Source organism: Macaca mulatta, chromosome 13, assembly GCF_049350105.2.
Source record: "Macaca mulatta isolate MMU2019108-1 chromosome 13, T2T-MMU8v2.0, whole genome shotgun sequence".
NCBI classification, from domain to species: domain Eukaryota; kingdom Metazoa; phylum Chordata; class Mammalia; order Primates; family Cercopithecidae; genus Macaca; species Macaca mulatta.
The window spans coordinates 55,122,400-55,148,063 of record NC_133418.1 but is presented as its reverse complement, the minus strand read 5'-3'; the positions used below and the strand labels follow the sequence as shown (position 1 = coordinate 55,148,063).

The following is a 25,664-nucleotide window of genomic DNA, read 5'->3' as shown; positions in this document are numbered from 1 at the left end:
GCAGCATCCCTGACCTCCATTCATTTGATGCCTGTAATAGCCCTCCCCGAGGCGTGACAATCAAAAATGTCTCTAGATATTGCCAAGTGTCTCCTGAGGGGGCAAAATAGCCACAATTGAGAACTACTGGTCTAAATGGAAAAAGCCTCTCTAGCAATTACCAAGAATTTGTTCTTTTTCTATCCCTTGTATATCTGCCAGTGTGACTCACTGTTTCCTGCCAATCCTACCAGCCACAAATGACCTATCTGTGAACTTCTGGCACATGGTTATAATTCCCTTTTTCTAACCCCAAGTTCCCCCAAGCCACCCAGGAGGGACCCACATGCTGCTTTCTGCCTGTGCCACTTGCCAGGCCACAGATTATCCAGGGGCCCTCATCCTATCCCCAGTGCATAGTAACATAGCTCCACTAGCGCCCACAAGACAGAAGGATGTCCTTAAGGTATAGGTCAAGGAAAACGCAAACCTACTGGTTTGACAAGTAGAACAGAGACTTCCTGTGCCCAGGCCCTCATTCTCCATTCTCAATCAAGAACAACAAAATTCCAAACCATCACATCACCCCCAAACAGGGTAACAGGTGAAATGAAAAGGTTGAAAACCCCTGTCCCTAGAAGATATAGGTGAATATCCAAGGAATTCAATTATATCTAACTTGGAGGAACGCAATCAATTCACATCGAGTTGCTTTGACATTAATCTTTCAGAAAACCCCACAAGCTTGGGAGGAGAAACGGATTCTAATCCCAACTGAACCAAGTTGTGTAGCTTTGGACAGGCCATTTAATCCTCTGGGCATAGTTTTCTCCTTTGCAAGATCTGTGAGTTAGGCTGTTTGAATTCTAACTTTAATGCATTAATTTAATACCTACTTCCTAAATACCTACTTATTAAAAGCATATAAATAGATGAGTGAGAACCTAACCCTAACCATACCCTTAAGGAGTCCAAGTTGGGTCAGGGATGAAGGGAGAACGGCTTAGAAGACAGATAAATAAATCATTACAGTAAAATGGAACAAATCCTAAAGAGGTATGTGCCGCATGCTCGAGTGTATGAGAGTGCAAACATCAGGAACAACTAATCACATGGAAAAGAAGTCCACAGACATTCCCAGCAGCATGCTGTGCCTTCGCCTGTGAAGGGATACAGTGAAGCGCTGGAAGCATTATGGGTATAGAGGAGGCAACATTTAATGGAGATGCCTCTGCTATTCTGGTTTGTGAACACCTAGAAAGAATACACAAGGAATAAACCATTTCCAACTCAAAGATTAGGCTTCTTGGCTGACAGAGTCATACCTCCTCCTTTATCTCAAGGCGGCAGAGCAAAGATTCAGGGAAGTAGTCCTTCATCATTCAGCAACCTCTGAGGTGAAGGGCTTCACTAAGAATTAATCATTAGTCTAGCGATAAAAAAGAACCACGAGGCAACCCACTTGACCAGGAGGGCGTAAAAGTGAAAGGTGAGCAGGAGCTCCCAGCAATAAAATACAAAAAGCAAATTCAAAACCAGCTCCTAAAGATGCCTCTACAGCGACCACTCAGGTCTTTTTGTCACAAAGCCAAGACCGAAAGGAGAAAAAAGAATTCATATATACTTAAAATTAAAAATAAGTAGATATATAAATGAATACATAATACTCAATATATTAATATATAAGTAAAATACATGCAAAAGAAAAATTGGCTCCTTTTAATAAGAGGAAATTAAGTTGCCAAATAAATGCCACAAATTATAAATACCTAACAATAAAAACAACTTAGCTCCACAATCAAGCCAAAGGATAAATCATCCAACTTGCTCCGTCCTGCTCCTGCACCAGCCAATATCACTTGCATCACTAGCCCTCCGATGCCATATTTTCCTACACCCCAGTGGCTCAGGGCAGGAGGTCAGAACTTTCCTTGCTCTCCTGAGTTGACTCCAAACCATCACTCCTCCACCCTCATGTAAAAATTCCTGCTCCTTTGAGCTCATGCCACGTGGCTACACTGGCTTCCACCCTGCCTTGCCTTTGTACTTCCCCCTCTGGCTCAGTCTCTAACATTCACTGATGCCTACAGCATCCTGGCTTCTCTCCACTGCAACTCCTACCATCTTTCCGGGTGGTCTCAAAATCCACTTATTCCTAAACTGCAGCCTCCAGATTTCTTCACAACACTGACCTCTGGTCCTCTCAATGACCTACATCCATGGCCACCCCCTTGACCTTGTCAACACAAATGTCAAACGTCAATCTCCCCCATTCTGACACACCCTCCAAGCCTTCCATTCTCTTAGGCTTTCATTCTGGCCTGACCATCCAGTCCTCCATGCTCTGACTCTTCCATTTTCTTCAATCAACCAATCAACCCCCTGCTTGGACAGGCTTGTCTCCCTATTCTGGCCCTATGGTTGACCATCTACACCGCTCCTTTGATTTCTGTGCACCCCTAGCATCCCCTCACACCTCCCCAACCTTGAATCAATGCTAAATCCACCTGCTCCGTTCCTAACCTCAAATCACACAGCCTTGTAAGACTGCCTCATGGTGTCCATCCTGGCCTGGGTCCTTTGCTTGTCCTTGGTTAGTTCCCTCTCCCATTCTCCTCGATGACTAACCCAACCCTCAGGAGTATCCTCAGCCCCATACTTACCATTATCCTCGGCAGACAACTTTGCCTCCTTATTCCAGAAAATTGAGGGTATCTGTTATGATTGCCTTCAATTCCCACCCCACCCCCAAGGCTTCCCACTACAAACTTATCTATATCCCTACAGATTCACTCATCTCCTCCTGTCTCAGAGTGTGAAATTTCCTTCTTCTTTTCCAAGGTTCAGCCTTGATCTTATTCATCCATCCACCCATTTAATCAACAAATATTTACTGTGTGCCTATTCTATGACAGCCATGGTTCTAGGCCTGTGAATAAAACAGACAAGCTCATAAAGCTTAAGTTCCAAAGAGGAGAGACAACACACAAACAAGCAAGTTATATAGCAGAGCCAAAGCAGGGAAGGGGCAGGGAGCGCTGCGGGGAGGGAGGAGCTGCACATTTTAATAGAATAGTCAGGGAAGGACTCTCTCAGAAGGTGACATTTAAGCAAAATAGGTGAGGGAGAGCAAGCTTTGGGGCTACCTAGAGGACACATTCCACAGGCAAGGGGAGCAGCAAGCAGAAGAGGCCTGAACAGGGAGGTGCGAATCTGCCCTGCTTTAAGATCACGTCATAAGAAGGAAGCCAGAATGGATAGAGAGCAATAACCAGAGGAGAAGGGTAAAATAAGAACGCAGAGAGGAAAGGGTGGGGCAGAGCATAGCACTTTCTAGGCCACAGCAGGATTTGCAGTTTTACTCTGAGTGAGATGGGGAATCACTGGACGGTTCTGAGCAGAGGAGTAACTAACATGAAATGATTTGCACTTTAAAGGATCACTCTGGCTACTGTGCTGAGTAGACTGAGGAGGCTCAGGCAGCAGTGGAGAGACCAGTGAAGAAACAGCTGCCATCATCCAGGCCAATGACAGGCTGGCCCAGAGAGACAGCAGCAAAGGCAGTAAGAAGTGGCTGGACCTTGGCTGTATTGTGAACATAGAGCAAACAGGATTTTCTGATAAACGGAATGACAAGAGGTTTTTGGCCTGAGTATCTAAAAGAATGGAATTGCAATGTTTAAAAATGAAGACTACTCCATTTCCTCCTGTCTCCTCTGGGACCTTGCTCCATGAGGAACTACCCTCACTTCTGTTTTAACCTCAATCTCTCCCCTGACCTCCTCTCTCTATGCTGGTGCCTTCCCATCAGCCTACTGATATGCTCAAGCATCTCCCAAGCTACAATCTCTCCCTTTCTTTTCTTATGAAAATTTCTCAAAGAAATAGTCTAGACTTGGTGCTCCCACTCACCAACTCACTGAACTCTATAATTCCGTTTCCATCACTCTTCTGAATGCTCTTGCAGAGGTCAATGCCACTCCACTGGCCAATCCAGAGGACACTTTCCAGTCTTTATCCTACTTGACCTCTCTGGGATATTTGATCCTCTTTACTTCCAACTTTTTAACTGTGTTGGATCCCATGTCTGCGAGACACTGCAGTCTACTGATTCTCCTCCCACCTCGCTGGACATTCCTTCTCTGTCACCTTTAAGGGCTCTCCTTACTAAGCTACCCCTTAAATGTTGCTAAGCCTAAATTCCATGCTCAGCCCACTACTTTCCTGACTCTTGACTAGTGATTTTCAAACTTGAATACAAGTATCCCCGCATGGACAGCTTCAAACAAATTAATGTCATGATACTTAACTTTCCTAGGTATCTTTCCTTAAAATGATCTGCCCAAGTTTCCCAAAGCCCTTAGCCAACTTTAATGAAGTAAAATGTTTAAAAAGCATACCCTTTGCCCAACTCTCACTGTGGTGTATCCACCAGGGTGTAAAAAACACCACAGCCCTGTATATACACTCATAGTACTTCCTGTCTTTCTCTGACATGTGTATTTCTTTTAAGGAGGAAGCACGGTGTTAGGTGATATACTGGTCCATGCTGGGATGTTCTGAATTCAAGTATATAGTAGAGTCGAGTGGTAGGAGTAAAGGCAATTTTGGTTGGGCGTGGTAGCTAGTGCCTGTAATCCCAGCACTTTGGGAAGCTAAGGCATCACCTGAGGTTGGGAGTTCGAGACCAGCATGGTCAACATGGTGAAACCCTGTCTCTACCAAAAATACAAAAAAAATTAGCTGGGCACGGTGGCACACACCTGTAGTCCCAGCTACTCAGGAGGGAGAGGCAAGAGAATCGCTTGAACCAAAAAAAGCAATGGAGGTTGCAGTGAGCTGAGATTATGCGACTACATCACTCCAGCCTGGGTGACAGAGCAAAACTCCACCAAAAAAAAAAAAAAAAAAAACAGCACAGGCAATTTTGACAGACCTCACATGAGATGAACAGAAGCCCTAGTAGAAGTCCAGCTGAGCCCTCAGTCAACCCACAGAATCATGAGCAATTATACGCTGCTGTTGGTTTAGGCCACAAGGTTTTCTGGTGGTTTGTTACACAGCAACAGATGACTAAAACACAATCCAAGCACACTACAAACTGATCATGGCCAACTATGAACATGTTGCCTCCCCTCATTAAACCTGTATTTTCCCTCTTTCAACCTTCCCCCTCTGCTGTGTAACGCAGCTCAGTGGGTGCCACTTCCATCTCACCCTTAGTTAGGCACTCAAACCGAAAGCCTGGAATCACTCTTGATTCCACACATCCCCTCCACTCTGAATCCAACCAGGCACCAAGGCCTGATGTTATGACCGCCAAAATATTCCTCGTCTGCACTTCTTTCTGTTGCTATCACCACTCTGCCACTCAGACCCTCACAGTCTTGAACCTGGATCACGTCAACAGCTTCCAGACTTGGCTCCCTCTGGCACCCTCCAGAAATCTAACTCAACTGCTTTTCTGAACGTGCCAGCCCCTCTGACAGACTCTGAATGGAGGGCTGCGTGCTATGGCTCATGACTGCAAGCACTTTGGGAGGCCCAGGTGGGAGGACTGCTTGAGGTCAGGAGTTTGAGACCAGCATGGGCAACATAGCAAAACCCTGTCTCCACAAGAAAAAAATATATTTTTTAAACCCCACAACTCTGAATGGCTCCTATACTACTCAAAGATAAACTTCAGACTCAGGCTGTCTGTGATCGAGGACATGCCTTTCTCCTCAGGCCTTTCCAAGGATGGCGGCCAACAAAAATCATAAAGGAAAAGACTGACATACTTGATAGCACAAAAATTTAAAATATCGACAAAAAGCCCACCATTAACAAGGTAAATGACAAAATAGAAAAAAAAAACCCTGCAATGTATATAACAAAGGATTAATGTCTTAAATATGTAAAGAACTCCTATTAAATCATTAAGAGACAAGTGCCCTAACAGGAATATAAGTAACAGAACGTAAACAAAAATTCACCATAAAATAAATACAAAAAACAGAGAGGGAGGGAAGGAAGAAGGCAGGGAGAAAAAGAAAGAAAAGAGAATGAAGGAAAGGAGGGAGCAAGAGGAGAAAGGGAGAGAGGGAGGGAACACGTTTAACCACATAAACAAGATGGAAGTATATACAAGTTTAATTTTTCTGGAGGCCAGTTTGTAATTTGCATCAAAAGGTAAAATAAGCATATCTTTTGATCCAGCCATTTCGCATCCAGAAATTTATTCTAAAGAAATAATGGAACGAGTACTCAAAGGCTTAAAAAATATTCGTTACAGCTGTTTTGTAATATCTATAAAGTAACATAAATGTCTAAAAATAGGAAATTGGCTAAGTAAATTGCAACACCTCCAAACAATGGACTAAAATTGATGATGCAGACCTTTAACACAGAAAGAGAGCTGCAATCTATTGCTAAGTGAGAAAGCAGATTATAGGGGATGATGTGGAGTATATTCTTTTTGTAAAGTCTTGAATAATAATATAATATCAAAATATTTACAATGACAATCTATGGGACTATGGGTAACACTTTCTCTTTTTGTCTGGCTTTATCTTCTAATCTTTCCACTATCATAATAGATTAATTTGCATGTCCAAAATAATTTTAAGACTTCTTGATTGCTTTCTTCTATATCAATCAAAGATTATACAGTATATGGAACGAGCATTCATTTCATTGCTTCAAGTTTTCTAGTTCCCAACTTTAACCTCATCTGAGAGTCTCTAGAAGGGCCCTATTGAGACATAAGCACATCCAGCACTGAACAGTAAATTACAATCCTGGAACCCTCTCTGTGGCTTCCATAAATAGAAATGGAATAACCGAAACAATATTATAACAGTGCCTAGAACAATGCCTTACATTGAATGTGTGGGGCAGAGATTGAAGAGGGAGGGTTGGAAGAGTAAGGGAAGGGATTGCAAGAAAAAAGAAAACAGAAATAAGTTGAGACTCTCCAGAAAAATTGTTATAAACACATTTCATTAACAGTAAGTGTCAAATGGTAAGCCATTATCTCTTCCAAACTCAACCTTTCTAGAATGTGAGACATAAAAAAATGGTTTCTGTGCCAACAAGAGACATAAAACACATGTATCTTGATCACAGACAAGACCCTCGAACTCTCACTAAGAGCCTCTTTATTGTCACACATAGTTCTAACAAGCTTAGTCATCCGGTGTCCAGTCCACAGCAGATTAAAAGCAGCAAATTAGAGGAGTAGTGCTAATTCAGGAAGGCACATGGATAGCAGCAAGAAGGACAGCTAACAGTCTCATAAGGAAGCAGAAACCACCATAAAACACAAACATGAAATTCAAAAAGATAGCAATCCAGGGCCATTTCATTGAAGACCAAGCTCTCTGTCTCATCTGTATCAAGCAAACACCCTAACAGATCTATAACAAAACAGTAACACTCTAATAAAATGCATTCGTAAAAATTAAAGAACCATAAGATGTTAGAGCTGGAAAGTAACTTCACTATCTAGTCCTCATTTGACACATAGGGAACCTGGTGGACAGAACTGGGAAGCAATGTGTCAGAGTACAGTATGTGGTGAGGTCACTAAACAGGTTCAGTTCAGGAGTACTTTCCACTTATGTCACGCTGCCTCTGTGGTATACATTCCAGAAGACAGGAAATATATGTATAACATATTTCAAAACCGGAAGACAGGAAATATATGTATATTTCAAAATAGTAAAACTTTAAAAATTGATACAGTTTCATGGGTCAGGAAAATCTCTTTTCCAACAATGAGTTGTCTCAAATGGACTCTTCATAAGACCAGGCCATTCTTCTACCTATTCTTTGTCATTTCTTCTCTCCACAAACCTAAGGAACTCCTCCATATCCTTTCCCCACTCTTCTTAAATCCGATTCAACTCCATTCACAGCATTCAATAGAAAACAGAAGCAAGAACTCCCTCAACTTACCAAACCTCACCAATTTCTCTTCCTCTGTATCTACTCCTTCTCTCCTTCCTTCCAGGTCAGTGAATGACGTACCCTTTCTGCTGTCCAAGGTCATCTCTGTTAGTTGAGTTCATGACCTTGCCCGTGACCTCCCATTCCTTCTTTGGGTTACTATATCAACGATCCCCCAGTACTGTATTTTCAACCTCTTCCTCTCTTTGGTTGCTTCTTCTCTGCCTAATATACTCAAGACTTGTCCATTATTACAAAAATTATATCATTATTAAAAATAATACAATTATTAACAAATAATAATAAATTCTGCCCTGATTCAGCATCCACCTCCCTTCCCAGTGGATCATCAATTTCACTGCCACCTGGACTTCAGTCACTGCTCCACAGAAACTGCCAGTGAAGCTCACAAATTACCTCCATATTTCCAAATCCAATGAACCCTTATCTTGATGTCTGTAATGAGTTAACACTCCAAAGTATCCATTCCCTCCATTTTAAAATTAAATTAATTAAAAATTTTTTTTTTTTTTTGGAGACAGGGTCTCACTCTGCCTCCCAGCCTGGAGTGAGGTGGCACAATCACGGCTCACTGTAGCTTTGACCTCCCGGGCTCAAGCAATCTTCCCACCTCAGCCTCCTAAGTAGGGGGACTATAGGTGCATTCCACCATGCCTGGCTTTTCTTTTTTTTTTTGTAGAGACAGAGTTTTGCCATCTTGCCCAGACTGGTCTTGAACTCCTGGGCTCAAGCGATCCCCCCCTGCCTTGGCCTCTCAAAGTGCTGGGATTATAGGCATAGGACACCAGGGCACCCAGCCCCTTCTTCTTTTCATTTTACTTAGGATTTATTTTTGTCACTTCACATCCTCCTGATTCTACCGTCAATCATTCTTTCTGCCTCCTTCATGGGCCTACTCTTTCATTCAACTGGTTTCCACTGAGCTCTGCAGATGTGCCAGGCACTATTCTAGACACTGGGGATCCAGCCATGAACAAATCAGACAAGATTCTCATGGAGGCCAAGCACGGTGGCTCACACTTGTAATACCAGCACTTTGGGAGGCCGAGGTGGATCACCTGAGGTCAGGAGTTCGAGACCAGCCTGGCCAACATGGTGAAATCCCGTCTCTACTAAAAGTACAAAAATTAGCTGTGCATGGTGGCAGGTGCCCGTAGTCCCAGCTACTAGGAAGGCTGAGGCAGGAGAATTGCTTGAACCCAGGAGACGGAGGTTGCAGTGAGCCGAGATTACTCCATTGCACTCCAGCCTGGGTGAGAGTGAGACTCTGTCTCAAAAAGAAAAAAAAAAGATGCTCAAGGAGCTGAAATTCTAGAGGGGGGAGTGGGAGTGATAAATAAATAATAAGCAAGAAAATCTGCTGATACATGCTACACGGTGAAATAAAACAGGATTGGTTCCTTACATGAGGGCGGTAAAGGATGGCCTCTATGCAGTGGGATTTAAGTGAACTCTGAATGACAAGAAGCCAACCAAGGGAAGATAAGAAGGAAGAACATTCCAGGAAAAGGCACCAGCCAATCCTTAGACACTAAAGAAGAAACTATGTTCTATGCTCAAAAAAGATGAAGAAGAATCACTGTGACTAAAAAGCAAGTGGTTGAGGGGAAGAGAGACACAAGCTATTGCAGGGGTTTGCAGGTCAGTGTGAGGAGTTTGGATTTTATTCCAGATGGACTCCTCTTCCTCCACACAGTCTCCTTATGAGATCTCACTCTATTTCAGTTTTCATTCCTATCTTGTGGTTTTATGACAACTCCCACTCAAACTTTTCTCTACAATGCAGGCCACTTCTATCCAACAGCATCCTGAACTACATCCGTACTTGGATTTCCACTGGTGCCTCATTAAAAAGTCCCTAACTGAAGCCCATCTCTTTTCCTCAAACACTACTCTTTCTTCTTTTTATTGACACCATTATCTACCCAGTCACTTAAGCCAATAGCCCAAAATCCAATTAGCTTTCTCTCATCTGCAACATCTAATTATTAACACTGATTTTTCTAAGTTTAAAGGAAAGTTATTAAAAGAAGGAAAGTAGAAAGAAAGGAATGGAATCTTCCACCTCCAGTAATACCTCCCCGTGAGGACCATACATAGGCCAAGGTTAACAATCCACCTCAAAACTGTTGTCTTGGCTGGGCGTGGTGGCTCACGCCTGTAATCCCAGCACTTTGGGAGGCCGAGGTGGGAGGACTGCTTAAACCCAGAAGTTTGAGACCAGCCTGGGCAACACAGCAAGACCCAATTTCTTTTTTTTTTTTTTTAATGTTTTCTTATCCCAGCTACATAGGTCTAACACTTCAGTCTCATCAACCCTATCTCATTCTCCCTCCCAAACAGTGACAACAAAAACCATAGAACTTAAAAACCATGTTTGCACTAGAAGACACCTTCAAGATCACCCAGTGATCTCCTTATTCATATAAGACAAGCTCAGAGACGGGAAGTGATGTGTCCAAGATCACTGAGAAGGAGACCAGATAACCTACTTCCCTTACCTCATCCAGTTGTTCATCTGTGTTCTATGAGCTAACCCTAGAAGCAGGATGTGATGGTAGACTTGAACAACACTCTGTCATACCACCTTAAAGATCACCCCATAATTGCTGGGTGAGTAGACAGCCACTTAACTAACCCATTTGATGTTATACTGATTCTAACACTATGATTTTAAAAGACAAAGAAATACTTCATCTTCTGAGGAAGTCTCTATTATCTAAAATTAACTTTTTTTCAAGGAAATTCTCATCATTGGTGAGAGAGCCACCTGGAGCTGACCTTTCAAAAATGTTGTGCAGCTCACAGCAAACCACCACATAGAATTTGCTGTTGATCCCTCTTTTCACTCCTCCTCTCTGAAACTAGCATGAACAAGAAGAAATATGTTTGTTCCCAGAGGTACACACAGTGCTCAACTACAGGCACCACCTCTCTAGACTCATTTTATAACTCAGCTGCTTAGTGCCATACTTATCAGTCTTTTAAAAACCATATCCTCTTTCATAAAAACGAAAATCTCACGTCTTCTCCATACTCCGACCTCTTAAGTCTACAATGTGCCTCTTTGGAGGGTATACAGCCAATCCACATCCTCTTTGAGGTTCTCTCCTTTTCTGGCTGGACCTGGAGTCAATCTATACATTTTCAAATTATATATTCCCTTCCTATTTGTGACCTGTCCCCATGCTCACTACTCCAAATACAAGCTGAAAATCACTGTCCTAATTTACTGCAGGCCAATGCCAATCAGAAACTAGAAAATGAATGTATGCTTTCCTTAAAGATGAATTTCAGTAATATCTGAGTTTTTGACACATGATCTAATCTCCATCTTTACAGTATAGCATTTAAATGGTTTAGAGTTCCTTTATATGGTTAAGATACACCTTATATCTCTACATTTGAGATCAATGGTACCAGACGCCGAAAATGTAATCCAACCAATAGAGCTTCACATAGCTTTCTGAAAGATGTTCCACTTTGCTTTGGATTTTGTTATTTCTCAACTTTACTGAAACTCTATAAGATTCAATAGTTCTCATTGTAATAAGCTAGGTGAAGTCCTCAAACACAGATCTATTATACTACTGGAATGGGGAAAAATAAGGGAGGTTTGTATATCTCAAATCTGTCTGGTCTCTCCTGCCTGCCCAGTGAGTTTTAATTAGTGCTGATTTACTGTAATATTCATCCAGTGAATTCATTCTCCAGTACCCACTGTTGCCAGGTTCAAATTTAAGAGTACTCAACTGGATACAAAATAAACCTAAGGCAATAACTAATTATCTAACACTAGAAAGTAGATACAAATGAAATAAATAGTAAAATAAAACTTTGAGGTTATGGGCCCAAAAAAGTTAACACAGCCAGCAAAAAAGACAGGCATCCAGAGGCAGCTGTGGTGAAAACCCTAGGCTAGGTAAAATAAATCTTCGGTAGGAATAAGGTACGTGGGTGGGGAAGGAGGAGATATCCCAGCTGCGGGGAACACCATGAGTAAAGAACTGGAAAGAACTAAATCCTTGGTACAAGGATGATGAGGAGGGTGCAGGCCTGGCAGAAGCAGCAGACCTGCGGCATTAGCACACAAGCATTTAAATTGGATAGGCAGCAGGCGCCAGGCATTCCTGGTGGGTAGAGAGGCCCATCGTACTAACAACAACTTGATAGGTTAAGAAAAACTCCCTAAAACACAGGTAGCTTTCAAGAGGTGAGAGTTCAAAAATAAAGAAAAAAATCAAACTACAATATTTCTCTTTCTCTTTTCCCTATTCTTCATCTGGGGGTTTGTAGGGGGAGAGCAGGGGAGAGGTGAGAGAGAGCGGGGGTGGAGAGAGAGAGAGAGACGCCTGTGTGTATTTCTAAAACTCTAGCTCCACCAGGTTATACACAGAGCGATACAAATATGGCCTGATAAAAACAAAATTCATGCACCTCAATACTAAGAGTCACCATTTACAGACGGCTAACTAACATACACCAGGCACTGTGTGACGTGCTTTGCATACATCATTTAATTCTTACAACAACCCATGCTTTTGCATTTTACAAATCTACATTTTACAGATGAGAAGACTAGATCTTAGTCAACTTTTCCTAACATCACAGGGACATGTCCAGGATTCCAGCCAAGGGCTATTTACCTTCAATTCTCATGCTTTTAAACCATCACGCACAGTACTAACCTTGAAAGTCTTCTCCTAAGGAGAACATCATAGCACTCCCTTTATTCCGGGCGAAGGGGAGGAAAGACAGTATTGGATATCAGGTTTTCCAAAATCATTACTGAGTTACACCTGGTCAAGCTAAGATTTTTCTCTACAGCCAAAAAGCCCAATGAAATTATTTCTTCCAATGCTGTCCCCTTCTACTCCAACACCAAGATTCCAAGGCTTCTAAAAAGAGCAGAGGACCAAGGTCTGTGGAACAGGGTTGGGTTACCCCAGGGGAGATTAAACAAGTCTAACACACCTGTAAAATAACTAGCACTTCCTGAATCAATCAGATTCACTGACCAGAGAAAATAAACAAAGGTACTAGCAGGAGACTTGCCATCTCAGGAAATGCTGCTCAGGCCCCAGTCCTCCAGGAAGGACCCAAACTACAATGCCTTAGTTCCATTCCTTCTTCCTGTCCCCATAGGTAATAAAGTCATCATTTTGTTCTCAAATTCATGCTCAGAACCAAAAGGACAATAATCTTTCTCTTACCCTAAAGGTTCCAGTACAATCGCTGTCAGTGTCCTTAAACACATGCAGCAAACAAATTATGTGGCATTATGTTGCTTTCTACAGGATTCAAGTCCTAGATGACAGGTATCATTATTTAAGATCATTATAATGACAAATGATAATCTAGCATATGTTTAGCCTTCTGGAATAATAATAGATAGATACCATGAGCTCTTTGGTCCAATAATCTCTCCGCTTTTCAGACAAAAATAACAAAGCTTCAATTGGCACTGCCATTCCTTGTCTGCCAAGGTTAACACAGAGCCCAAGGAGAAAACTGACCAGCTCAAGCTGATTCACCCACAGCAGACCTCAAATGAAACTTCGAATTTCAGGAACTTGTCCTCTGCCAAGGTGGAAGTCTCATTTAAAAGGAATCCTCTTTCCTAACAATTACTTGTGACTCAACAGAAGTGGGATTGTTTTAAGGGTGCAGTGGCTAACACCTGTAATTCCAGCACTTTGGGAGGCTGAGGCAGGTGGATTGCTTGAGCCCAGGGCTTCAAGACCAGCCTGGGCAACATGGCAAAACTCCACCTCTAGAAAAAATACAAAGATTAGCCGGAGTGGTGTTCGCACCTGTGGTCCCAGATATTCAGGAGGCTGAGGTGGGAGGACTGCTTGAGCCCGGGAGGCGGAGGTTGCAGGGAGCTGACATCACCCCACTGTACTCCAGCCTGGGTGAAAAGTGAGACCCTGTCTCAAAAATAAATAAATAAATAAAGTATACATAATAGGCTAAATAATAAAGATAATAGATCAATAATAATAAAAATAATAAAGGAGGGAGAAAGCAGGTATAAAATGCTACAGCCAGTATCACCTTACAAGCTAATAGTTTATTATTCTTGAGTGATTAAATTCACAGCAAATGAAAAGGCTTTTTTGCTTTGGGTATAAACACAGAACATCTGAATTATTTATGTAGGCCATTTTTTTCCTCAAAAAAGACCAAAAACATTGCAATACTTACTTCAACTTTACCAACAGAAGACCAGAACATATACAAACATGCTGAACTACACATGTTCCCTAAAACAGGCAATTTTGCCCCCCAGGTGACATTTAGCAATGTCGAGACATTTTTTCATTGCCACAGTAGGTTGTGTATGTATTATATAATTCCGGCATCTAGTGGGTAGAGGCCAAGGATACTGCTAAAGATCCCATAGTACACAAGACAGCCCTCCACAACAAAGAGTTACCCAGACCGAAATGTTAGTAGTGCCAAGGTAGCACAAATGACTGTTGACTAATGTGGGAAGAGACAGGAGTTCGGAGTTGCTCAGAAGGGCCTAATTGGCGGTGTGACTTTAGGCAAATCACCTAATTTTCAAATTTGCTTTCTTAGAATCAATGAACTAGCGCCAGGCGCAATGGCTCACGCCTGTAACCCCAGCACTTTGGGAGGCCGAAGTGGGTGGATCACGAAGTCAGGAGACTGAGACCACCCTGGCCAATACAGTGAAACCCCATCTCTACTAAAAATACAAAAAATTAGCCAGGCGTGGTGGCAGGCACCTGTAGTCCCAGCTACTCGGCAGACTGAGGCAGGAGAATGGCGTGAACCCAGGAGCTTGCAGTAAGCCGAGATTGCGCCATTGCACTCCAGCCTGGGCAACAGAGCGGGACTCCATCTCAAAAACAAAACAAAACAAAAAAAATTTCAATGAAATAGCAATCTTTCTCAACCTATTATGGTTAAAAATCTTTGCATAATTTTCTGCACAAACTAGCTACTTATAGAAATAAACCTCTAGCCAGGCATGGTGGCTCACGTCTGTAATTCCAACACTTTGGGAGGCCGAGGCGGGCGGATTGCCTGAGGTCAGGAGTTCCCTGGCCAACATGGTGAAACCCTGTTTCTACTAAAAATACAAAAATTAGCTGGGTATGGTGGCTGGCTCCTGTAATCCCAGCTACTCAGGAGGCTGAGACAGGAGAGTCACTTGAACCTGGGAGGCGGAGGTTGCAGTGAGCCAAGATCGCACCAATGCACTCCAGCCTGGGCCATAAGAGCAAAACTCCATCTCAAAAAAAAAAAGAAGAAGAAGAAGAAGAAGAAATAAACCACTAAAAGTAAGGTAGAATGGCAAGTCTTTGTAGGCCCTGGTTGAGGGGAGCTGTAATAGTACTCTATCATTTACTGAATATGGACTTTGAGCTTTAAAAAAATTCCCCCCATATTCCCCTATCTGAGTGCTTCTGGTTTGAATGTATGAATCCTAATCACCAAGGTACTAGGATTCAAGTTATTAGAAGGTGGAGCCTTTGGGAGGTGATTAAGTCTTGAGAGGGGAACCCTCATGAATGAGATCAATGCCCTTATACAAGAGGCCCCAAGAAAAAAGAGAAAGAAAAAGGGCAAAAACAGGTCCCAGAAAGCAGCCCTGTCCCTTCCACTATATGAGGACACATCAAGAAGTCAGCAGTGCTGGGTGCTGTGGCTCACACCTATAATCCCAGCACTTTGGGAGGCCAAGGCGGGTGGATCATGAGGTCAGGAGATCAAGACCATCCTGGTCAACATGGTGAAACCCCGTCTCTACTAAAAACACAAAAAATTAGCTGGGCATGATGGTGCGCGCCTGTAGTACCAGCTACTCAGGAGGCTGAGGCAGGAGAATCTCTTGAACCCGGGAGGCAAAGGTTGAGTGAGCCAAGATGGCGCCACTGCACTCCAGCATGGTGACAGAGCAAGACTCTGTCTCAAAAAAAAAAAAAAAAAAAAAAAAGGAAGAAGAAGAAGTCAGTAGTCTGTAACCCAGAAGAGGGCCCTGACTAGAACCTGACCATCCTGGTACTCTGATCTTGGACTTTACAGCCTCCAGAACTGTGGGAAACACATTTCTATTGTTTATAGGCTACCTAGTTTCTGATATTTTGTTACAGCAGCCCAGAGGAACTAAGCCAGTGAGCAACCTCCAAATGCTACGGAAGCATTATCTGACTTGAAAAGCTCATAAGGAGATTCAGCTGGAAAGGGTTGGTTATTAAAGGTCAACAATGTTATGAGAGGGCCGGGCACGGTGGCTCCCGCCTGTAATCCCACTACTTGGGGAGGCTGAGGCAGGTGGATCACTTGAGGTCAGGAGTTCAAGACCAGCCTGGCTTACATGGTGAAACTCCACCTCTACTAAAAATACAAAAATTAGCTGGGTGTGATGGCACATGCCTGTAGTCCCAGCTACCCGAGAGGCTGAGGCAGGATAATTGCTTAAGCCTGGGAGGCAGAGGTTTCAGTGAGCCAAGATTGTGCCACTGTACTCTAGCCTGGGTGACAGCAAGACTCTGTCTGGGGGGAAAAAAAAAAAAAATATATATATATATATATATATATACACACACACACACATACACACACACACACACACACACACACACACACATATATATATATATAAAATATTATGAGAAAAGATCCTTTGTACAAGGAAGAATTTTAAGGAAGAATCCTACACTTGTAGCTAGGAGCCTTGGGTTCAAGTTCATTCAATACTACTTCTTGCCAATATAACTTTGAAGAAGTCATCCAACCAATGTCAGCCACTGTTTCCTCATCTGTACAGCTGGAGTAATAACCATGCCTTCTACCTCTGCAGGGATGATGCAATCACGAAATGAGAGGATGTAGATATAAGGCTATTTCGCATAAGAGCAGCTTGTCCTGCCAGTCAAAGAGGCAGCAAGGTTTTACTACGCATCTCAAACGTTCTCTGTCTGAGATGCTATAGCAAATAGAGAAGTAATGGAAGACTTGGCTCCTGCCCTGCTAGTTGGCATGGTATGACCAACACACAAGAAACAAGTGAACCCCACAAGGCAATTCCATATTTCTTGCAGTGCTGGGGTCTGTGGTGCAGTCTCTAAACTCTGGGTTTGAGGAAAGGAGGTCAGAGAGGACTGCAATGGTTATGAAAGATTTCGTGAAGACAGACTATTCTTAACTGAGTCTTTCTCTGTAACCGCACCTTCATGGAACCTTGCTGCATCTAGTTCACCATCTTTACCTGTGTTCTAGTCTTCTCTTAGTAATGTAAGTATTACAATATTTTTGGTCTTTTTTTGAGGAACAGAAAAAGGTAGAGAACCACTGCTCTAGACCACAATGGTCTCAAAACAGTAGTGCACGAGATGATAACGCACTGGGGTAGACAAAGAAAATAAAGGATCTTCTATTTTTATTTATTTTCATTTTAAAAAGTAAGATTTTCCAAGTAAAAAGGCAACCCACAGAATGTGAGAAAATATCTGCAAATCATGTATCTGATAAGGAATTAATGCCCAGAATATACAGAGAACTCCTAAAATGACAAACAACCCAATTCAAAAATGGGCAAAGGACTTAAATAGACATTTTCCAAAGAAGATATACAAATGGCTAATAAACACATAACAAGATGCTTGACATCACGAATTACTAGGGAAATACAAATCAAAAGTGTAAGAAGATACCACTTCACATCTATTAGGATAGCTACTGTCACAAAACAGAAAACAAGTGTCAGTGAGAATGAGGAATAACTGGAACCCTGTGCACTGTTGATGGGAAAGAAAAAAGGGTACAGCTGCTGTGGAAAACAATACGGCAATTCCTCAAAAAATTAAAAACAGGATTATCGTATGATCTAGCAATTGCATTTCTGAGTATATACCCAAAAGAATTGAATGCGGGGTCTTGAGGAGATATTTGTACACCCATGTTCATAACTGTAGCAGCATTATCCACAATAGCTAAAAGGTAGAAGCAACCCAGTGTCCACTGATGAATGATGAATGTGGCATATATATATATACAATGGCATATTCCTGAACCTTAAACAGGAAGGAAATTCTGACACACGGTACAAAACAAATGAACCTTGAGGACACTATGCTAAGTGAAATACACCAGTGACAAAAGGCCAAATACAGTAATATTCCACTTATATGAGGTACTCAAAGTAGTAAAAATCATAGAGACAATAAGTAGAGTGCTGGTTGCCAGAGGCTAGAGAGAGGTGGGAATGAGAGTCGTCATTTAATAGGTACAATTTCAGTTTCACATGATGAAAAGAGTTATGGGAATGGATGGTGGTGATGGTTGCACATTATGAATATATTTAACATCACCTAAATGTACACTTAAAAATGATTAAGATAGTAAATTTTAGGTTATGTGTATCTTACATTTAAAACTTTAGAAAAAATAAAATTTTGTTCTTGTTAATATATAACATATGGCCCAACACTAGCCCTCCCATTCAGTTCATGTTCACTCACATGTCCACTATTGAGGGCTGATGGAGTGACATCTTTACAGCACACTGAGATATAGTATAGTTCATGTGTGCTTGGTTAAATGGATTCGCTGATTACATTGTTTTAAATTAATTAATCTTCACAAAACAAACTAGAGGCTTAAAAAGATTTCTACTAAAAAAAACTTGGATTAAAGATAATGCAATCAAAAATGAGTAAGAGAATGGCAGAGCTGCCATATCTGTTCCTAGTATACTCTTCATGCATAGTCACACTGCAATGTAGACACAATCACAATTGAATAAGTTAACCAAAATCTTGTTGAGATTATTTAAAATATAGATTTGCATCCATTATCATTTATGATGAACTTCATCCTAAGTATATAATGTGACTTCAGATATCAGCTAATGATAGCAGGACATGAATATAACTTACAAATAAACAAGCATACATACATGAAGATATGGCATGTTTTTTAACTACAGCACTATTCTATCCAAAAAGTTTAGAGACTACTGCTCTAGACCAACACTGCCCAACAGAACTTGTGATGATGAAATATTCTTACCTGTGCTGTCCAAAACTGTAAGCACTAGCCACATGTGACTATTAAGCAATTGAAATGTCATTAGTGTATCTGATGAACTGCTATTTTAGATAATTTATTATTTTCTTCTTTTTTTTTTTTTTTTTGACACAGACACTGACTCTGTTGCCCAGGCTGGAGTACAGTGGCGGCATCGCGGCTCACTGCAACCTCTGCCTCCCGGATTCAAGCGATTCTCCGGCCTCAGGCTCCTGAGTAGCTCGAATTACAGGCACACGCCACCACGCACGGCTAATTTTTGTGTTTTTAGTGGAGACAAGATTTCACCATGTTGGCCAGGCTGGTCTCAAACTCCTGACCTCAGGTGATCCACCCACCTTGGCCTCCCAAAGTGTTGGGATTACAGGCGTGAGCCACTGCACCTGGCCTATTTTAGATAATTCAAATAGCCATGTGTGGCTAGTGGGCTACTGTATTGAACAGCACAGCCCTAGGCCACTAATAGATTATCACTATCTCAAAACATACAGCTCCCCAGTAAGCTGCTTTTGTGTCTTTGGCCATGTTATTCTGTCTGCCTAGAATGTTCTTCTACCTTGTCCATCTAGCAATAAGTCCTCATTTTTGAAGACACACCTCAAATGTCACCTTTCTTTAGCTTTCCCTGACTACTCCCCAACTCACAAAATTGTTGCCTTGGGTCTGTTCCCCAGCCCTTTTACATGACTCCAGCACAGCACCTGCAGCTATTTGCTCACATATCTGAAGTCCTGTGATTGTGAGGTCCTCAAGGCACAGCCATGTCTCATTTATCTCTGCATGATACCTGGCACATAGTGAATGCTCAGTAACATTTACTGAATAAGGCAGTGAATTAACTGACAAACCTTGATCTCCCAATTCATAATGCAGTATTCTTTCCACCACACCAAAATATGGTTCCATAAAATAGACCGGAGGTGAGTCTCTGCTAGCTCACAGTGCTAGATGCTACTTTAATAGACGACACGTTTCTATTATTATCATTTTTTTCTCTTTCAGATGCAAATGTCACAGTTACCTCCTAAGTAGGCTCAGAAGGCATGCATCCTTCAAAGGGTGCAAGATGAAGGTGGTACTAGTATCCTTTCCGAAGCATCAACATTCAAATATTGCAAGTTAAAATGACGGCTCTGATGCAGTAGTACTTTTTGTGTGTTTTGTTAGTATTTATCAAACCTTTCTTGTGTACTCTACATGGCGTTTCAGCTATCAAGGTGCAAGTGTATGTCACCCCTCATACCCTCCCACTCAAAAGCCATGTGAAACTGCTGCTCTCTCTTCATTATTATTTCTTATTAAATGAGCTTGACTTTGTTAGAAAGACTGAAAGAAAGAGTTTGACCATGGCAATTGCTTATTCTGGACTTCATTTCTGAATTCTAGATTTGGTTATATTTAGCAAAGCTACAACCGTCATCATGCCCAAAGCCAGGAAGAAGACACCATTCACAAACCACCCCCTGAAAATCTGCAGTTGCCTCTAAAAAACCAGACTTCCCAGCAGGCAAAGACATCTGAAGTGGGAGGGATCAAATTGGTGTTTGCGTCAAGAGAAGGTCTCAGGTGCTTATAACTAAATCTCTCTGCCTGGCACTCAAGGTTCTCCACAAAATTCGTCCTTCTTTTTCTCTCCAATGTACCTTCTGCTCTGGTCAAACATCCTCATTATCTCCCCTGTTCATACCTTTCGGTAACACTGGTCAATTCCCTTCCCTGCCTGCTTCTGCTCAAGCTTCTAGCCTCTTATCAAACCTTCTGGGACCACTCTTTCCCCAGACACTCGCTGCTCCCTTTCCCCACAATTGGCACAGGGCTGAGGCACAGGAGGGAAGCCGTGCATTCTTGGTATCTATTCATCAGTCATTCAAAAGGTCCAGGGCCACTGAAGAAAGTAAGCAGCAAGCACCTCCAGGGAGCAACTTAAAGAATTTCATTCTACCACTCAGTGTCCTCTGTCCTTCTTTTCTTGATTCTGGCGAGGAAATGTGTACTGATGAAAATGGTAACACTAAACTAGTCAGTATTCTCAAAATGTATCATGCTGTTTCACCACTTTGCCTATGCGATTCTCTCAGCCTGAGAGGGCCTGGGTAACCCCCATCTGAAACATCTGCTGAGCAATTTCTATTCCTGTTCAAACTTCATGTCACCTGCGAACTCTCACCCCCAGGCTCTTTATCATAACATCCTTTGCCACCTAAGGTATGTATGTCAAAGGCCACGCTTAAGTGCTGGACGCTTATCTCAGGTGTTGAGCTCTGTTAAGAGTCAGGCCTGTGTCCCATCCATCTCAGGATCTCTGGAACCTAATACAGTGCCTGCCACAAAGAGGCACATATGTGTTTCATATTGATACCACCAACACATTAGAATTAGGTGCCTTTAATGGAATTTTTGGTGGTTTCACACACATTTTGAAGCCTTACTAGTTCGCTATGTAGGCGGGAGAAATTATCAAAGTTCATTGATGTGGACATTTGGTACTTCTCATCAGCCTTGGACCTGGATTCCTTGAATATAAATTAGAAAACTGCTCTGAGGAGCCATCTAGTCCACCTTATAGCTCCAGAATGTTGTCTTGAATACAGTAATAAATAAATAAACATTTATTGTTTAAAGCTTAGATATAAGTCCTCGTATAGCTAAGGAAGTATGATAAAAGCACAGCTTCTCAAGCCTTCCTTGAACATTGCTCCAATTTTCCCATTGAGCTCATTCTGGAAGCTTAAACCAAATCTTCCCTTGACATCATATGCCTATTAACTTAGACATGATTTAGCATCTCATCATGGCATCTTCGCTGAGAAAGCTAGAAAGAAAATATTCTCCCTGGCACCCAGCCTAGAAATAGCCATATTCCTCTAAACTCATAACTTAAAGCCTTCACTTCCCCCAAACAGCCCCTGCTGGACTAGTTAGTGAAACCAGGCCAGGAAGGCTGATATACCAGGGGAGATATGGCAGTGCGGCATCTTTTTGTCTTGCCCAGCACCTGCTCCTTGGGGTTCTTGCAATTCCTCACGAAAAAGCACACACCAATACCCGCACTAGAGAAAAAGAGATCATCAGTGGAATGTGGCGGTAATCTGGTCTGTGTTTTGAAGCCTCTCACACCACTCCTCCCTAAACTGCCTGGCCACTGCTCTGGGAACCCAGGGTACAACTCCCATGGTCCTTAAACCACTCTGGCTGGGACTGTAGACAGGTCAGCACTTGGGGACTCACAGGGAAGAGGGCGCAGGGAAGGAGCGTGGCTACCCAAAACATCTGTTAAGCCTTTAAGGAGCTGGTGAGGACTCTGCAAAGAACATCTGGCTCTATCCCCTAACAATGGGGGAAAGGAACTGCTTCAGATTGCTGCAGCTCAACTAGCTTTCACATTGCTCCCACTCCCCTTTAACACACACACACACATACACACACACACTCTCTCTCTCCACATATATACATATGATGTATAATGCTGCTGGTAGGTAATGGCTACCATTTATTGAACACCTGAAAACGTGAATTATATATATTGCCTCATTTAATCTTCATGACCAGCCCATTAGGCAGTGGTTCTCAAAGTTGACCTTGCATCAGAATCTCTCCAGGAACTTATTAAGCCCCACACTCACAGCCTATGTAGTGAGGCCTGAGAATCTCCATTTCCAACAAGCTTGCAGGTGATAAGGATGCCCCATTTTGAGAACCACTGCCACAGGGAAACAGAGATTCAAGAGTGGTTTGGAATGTCTTGCCTACAGTTCCACAGCTAGTAAAGAACAGATCCAGAATTTGAACCTAGATCTGTCTGACTCTATAGACAGTGCCGGTAACCATGCTACTGTATGTGTGAATGTATGCCTCATCTTCCCAAATTCATTGGCAGAACCTTAAAGGCAGATTCAATCACACTTTAGACCTCCCTTATTCATCTCAGAACTTCATACGGTCTTTGGACTTGGTAGGTGCTACATAAATACTTTGTGTACTGGCTCCTACATTTCTACATACTTCTAAGAACCACAAATTCAAACTCAACTTAAGCCAAAGAACACAAAAAGGGCAGCATAGCCAGACCCAGTTTTACGTGACATTCTCTCTTGCTACTCCGTCTTTGCCCACAGTGCCACCACACTAACTCCTACTCACTCTTCAGTCACTTCCTTCAGAAAATGATCCTGGGCTCCCTAAAACTGGGGGCCACTGCACCCTAAGTTTATCTCTATGATGGTATTTATCAATCCACTATAACTGGCTATTTTCCATCTTTTAAAGCAGTTGGTAAAGGCCAGCTCTGGTTTAACAGCATATCCCAGAACCTAGCACAGCACCTGGCACTTCACAGGCAACTCCATAAACTGCTGAATGAATAAATGCAGAGCTGCAAGTCCTAAATTCCATGCAAAAATATCACAATACATGATGCGCAGTTCTCAAGGATGAATCCCAGAGAAGAGGAAGGCAGCCTAGGTAACAAAGACCAATTTTGCCTTTTCTCTTCCCTATCACTCTTCTCACACTTGGAGAACATGCACCGCTTAGGGCAGCATCATCCTTGATGAGACAACATCCTAGCTGAACAAAATGCTCGTGGGCTATAAGGTCAGCAGAGGCCATTCAGAGGGGAGGAAAGTGCTCTGTGGCCCTTCATTTCTCCTGATTTCTCTCTGACACACTCTCCTTTTCACCATTTCTCCACCCCACTGCAGTTAAGGGCTTTGGCACAGGGATGAAAGAGACAGATCAGACTCAAGGTGCGGATCTGGCAGCGGGCACAGAAGCATCTCCCAACCTGCACCAAAGTCCACAGGAAAGATCCAAAGGGACAGTGACTCAGGCCCCAGATAAAGCCCAGCTAGAGCAGTACTGAGATTGGAAGAGCAATAATTTCACACGGACATTAACTGTCAGACATCTTTTTAAAAAATCGTGTTTTTAAAGTATAGGCTTCAACTCTATTCCCAGAAAACTGGGCCCTGCTGAATCCAGTGCTTACACAAGCTGAGAGCCAAACACAGTTTCCTCCTCTTCCAAACCCACCCACCAGCCTGCAACACCCACCATGGTAAGCATTTCCCAGGCCCAGGTCAGGACCCTTGCTTCAACTTTAGTTTGCAAAACGCCCCTTTTTAAAGAGGCCTCTTAGCTTTCTCTCTCCCCTCGGTAATAAAACTGTTCCCTTCCACCACCATGTTGCAGTAATAGAGACCTCTCCCTTCCTCCAACCCCTCTCGGTCTATAACACAACCTACAGCAGGTCGGCCCCATCCAATTAGTCTGAATTGCTTCATGCCAAGGAAATTGCTGCTTTTATTAAAAATAAAAGCACACTAGGCAGGCGATGGGCTGTGAAAAGTATGAGTCTGGCATAATTATGAAGGTCGAGGTTAAGGTTACCAAAAGAGACATGCAAAGATTTCCCGAAAGCCTGGAGGAAAAAAGATGTATATCTACGTGAGTATAGATACACAGATGAAACACAGAGGAATTTACACAGCAGATCTAAATAACATGCTCTCTGACAGTGAAAAAACAAAATCAGAGCCACTCTCAAGTAATTTTTCTTTTGGTTTAAAAAAAAAAAAACAACACTAAAGCGAGAGGAAGAGGGGCCTACTAGACTGAGTTCAGAATAACCACATTTGTTTTATATAATTTTTGTTATCTTTGCTATATCCTGGGGACCCGATTACAGTTGGGTCAGGAAACAAACCTACTAGTGAAATCCACCAAGAGCCTTGGCCCTTGGAAAAACACGTTCACATTCTCCGAAAATCCTCCCTTCCTTCCAATGCCTGCTCATGGAAGTAGGAAAGTTGGGTAGGAGACGGAGAAACCCCTCTCTTCTTAAAAGTCCCCCCATCCACACCCTTCAGCCTTCACATCAAGATTTTAAGTTTTAGGAGGATGACAAGCCCATCACCCTGCCTTTGGCATAAAGCTTTACACTTTCACACATACATTTTCTTGTGTGATCCTCAAAATTTGGCTTCTCAATATTAAAAAAATAAAAATAAAAGGCCACTAACGTAAACAATTTCGGCAACCTCCCCACACCCCCATAAGCCCAGTCACTTTCAAATCTCAATTTTAAATCTCTCAAGGACAATGACTCACAGGGCAAGTGAAGGGGGAAGGGAGGGTCAACTGGTCAAAGCCCATTCATACATGCAACAACTAGAAACCACAGTACTGCCGCATCAGCACAAGATTTTAATTTACGGCGCATTGAGCCACACCGTACCTTCCGCCAACACCTCGTCCACTGTGACCTGCTGTCGCCCGATGCCAAAGACTCTTCCGATGTAGCCACTGCCCAGGCCCGAGGTGCTGCCCCCTCCTCCGCTAGAGCCGGAGCCCAGGCCAGAGCCGCCCTGCTCTCGCCGGGAGTCGAAAAACTTCTTCATCTTGCGAATAGGGAGCAGCAAAGCAAAATACCGATGGTTTCTAGATTTTTTTTTTTTTTTTTTTAAGAAAAGAGATCCAAGGATTTCTTCTCGGATTTCAGCTCGGAGAGGAGCCACCCGAATCCGGCCGTGGGGGTGGGGGCTGAGGGAGGATGCCTATAGGAATATGCGTGTCAATCGCGCGGCGGGTCCCCTCCTCCTCCAGAAAGCGATTCGTGTAAGTTTAAACCTGTGATGACAGAGGAAGAGAGAGAGGATGAATCAGTAACACAC

At 42.7% G+C, this 25,664-nt stretch overlaps 1 protein-coding gene across 31 annotated transcripts in view; it reads right to left on the bottom strand.

Annotated features, from left to right (window-relative positions):
* AAK1 (AP2 associated kinase 1) overlaps positions 1 to 25,664 on the bottom strand; it is a 224,695-nt gene that overhangs the window by 159,460 nt on the left and 39,571 nt on the right. For all 31 annotated transcript variants that reach the window (XM_077959456.1, XM_077959463.1, XM_028832421.2 and 28 more), the window contains one exon: positions 25,229 to 25,620. In XM_077959456.1, the coding sequence (XP_077815582.1) occupies positions 25,229 to 25,391 (163 nt within the window). In that variant the 5' untranslated portion in view covers positions 25,392 to 25,620. The remainder of the gene's footprint in view (positions 1 to 25,228; positions 25,621 to 25,664) is intronic.